This window comes from Nematolebias whitei, chromosome 9, assembly GCF_014905685.2.
Source record: "Nematolebias whitei isolate Nwh7 chromosome 9, NemWhi1, whole genome shotgun sequence".
NCBI classification, from domain to species: Eukaryota; Metazoa; Chordata; class Actinopteri; order Cyprinodontiformes; family Rivulidae; genus Nematolebias; species Nematolebias whitei.
In genome coordinates, this window is record NC_056506.1 from 38,743,858 (window position 1) to 38,745,205 (window position 1,348).

Genomic DNA, 1,348 nt, shown 5'->3' on the forward strand with positions numbered 1-1,348 from the left:
GATGTACATCTATAACTGGTTACCATTTGGAGCCAGCACAATTCAAGACGGTTGCAACAATTAATCAACATTACCCAACACAAATCCGGTTAGAAGTCAGTCAGTTTTTCAAATATTGAGCTACAATTTTGGGTGGTAGTCACTGAGAGTCATGTACAACTCTTACTTTAATTTAAACTCGTGAATGCATTTTTTTATTTTTTATTTTTATGTGAGGTATTCGTGCAGGGTTGTGCCTCCCTCTCTTTGCGCTCCTCTGTGGGGCAGCTGTGCGCTCATGATGCTGCCGCTGCGCCGTGTGAGAAATCAAAGCGCACGCGTGGAGCGGGGAGGGAGCCCGTCTTTGCGCAGACTGGGTACCTACTGTACATGGCCACTGATACCGCTGGATACATGTAGCCCCTGGTGGAAACAAGAATGGCGAGGGCAGTGGATCTAACATGTCGCGTTCTCAACGCTTGACATCAGATCTGTTCTTTTTCTTTCTTTCTTTTTTTTTTTTTTTTTTTTTGAACGCCATCATCATCGTCGGGATTTTTCTAAACAAAAGCGCATCACCGGAATCTGCCTCGACAGCTCGCGCGATGGTTTCCATCTGACATGAAGCAGACGGGCGGCTTCTCCTAACAAACACTCGGGGAATAACGAACAAATCATCATAAAAACGGGTCATTATGACCTTAGTATCCGCCAGTAAAAGAAAAGCACCGGATTGTTTTTACGCGGCAGCGTTCTGCTTGCATCTTCTGCTTTGGATTTCCGTGTCCGGAGAGGAGCATCATCAGTTCAGCGTTGAGGTAAGAGAAACATGGCCTTCCCTTTCCACCCCCCCTTCTCCCAGCATCACTAATGACCGCGCTCTTTTCTCTCCACATCATCCGCCTCAGCATGGAAAGGGGACAAACAACATCTCTGTGCACGATTATCAGAAAGGCATAAAGGATGGAGACATTGTGAGCAAATAAAGCTTTATTTACTGGGTGCAGTAAAAACAGGAGGGGGCTCATTGCGGTCCGGGAGCTGATCCGATCCACTGAAGAGCTGATCTGTTTCCACAGAAATGCTCTTCCTGGTTGTTGTTTTTTAATAGCGGGTCATCATGAGGTGAGACAAAGAGACGGGCTTTGGACAGCATCATGGTTTAGGATTATACATTTACAAGTTGTATGATGGTAGGATTTGCTACCTGATTAATTGATGCCATTTCCATCCTCACCACAGGCTGCCCCCCCCCCCCCCCCCCCCCCCCCCCCCCCCTCTCGAAAACCGAAACCCCCCCAATAAGAAACCAGTCTACATCTCGGTGTTCTTTTACTCAAAGAGGAGTGTACCCTTCTCTATGACAACA

The 1,348-nt window shown here is 47.1% G+C and overlaps 1 protein-coding gene across 1 annotated transcript in view; it reads left to right on the forward strand.

The window, feature by feature from the left end:
- Nucleotides 1-275: 275 nt before the first annotated feature.
- The window catches only part of mmp16b (matrix metallopeptidase 16b (membrane-inserted)), an 18,882-nt gene continuing 17,809 nt past the window's right edge, over nucleotides 276-1,348 (forward strand). Inside the window, exon 1 of the mRNA XM_037681351.1 lies at nucleotides 276-797. Within this exon, the coding sequence (XP_037537279.1) occupies nucleotides 675-797 (123 nt within the window). The 5' untranslated portion in view covers nucleotides 276-674. The remainder of the gene's footprint in view (nucleotides 798-1,348) is intronic.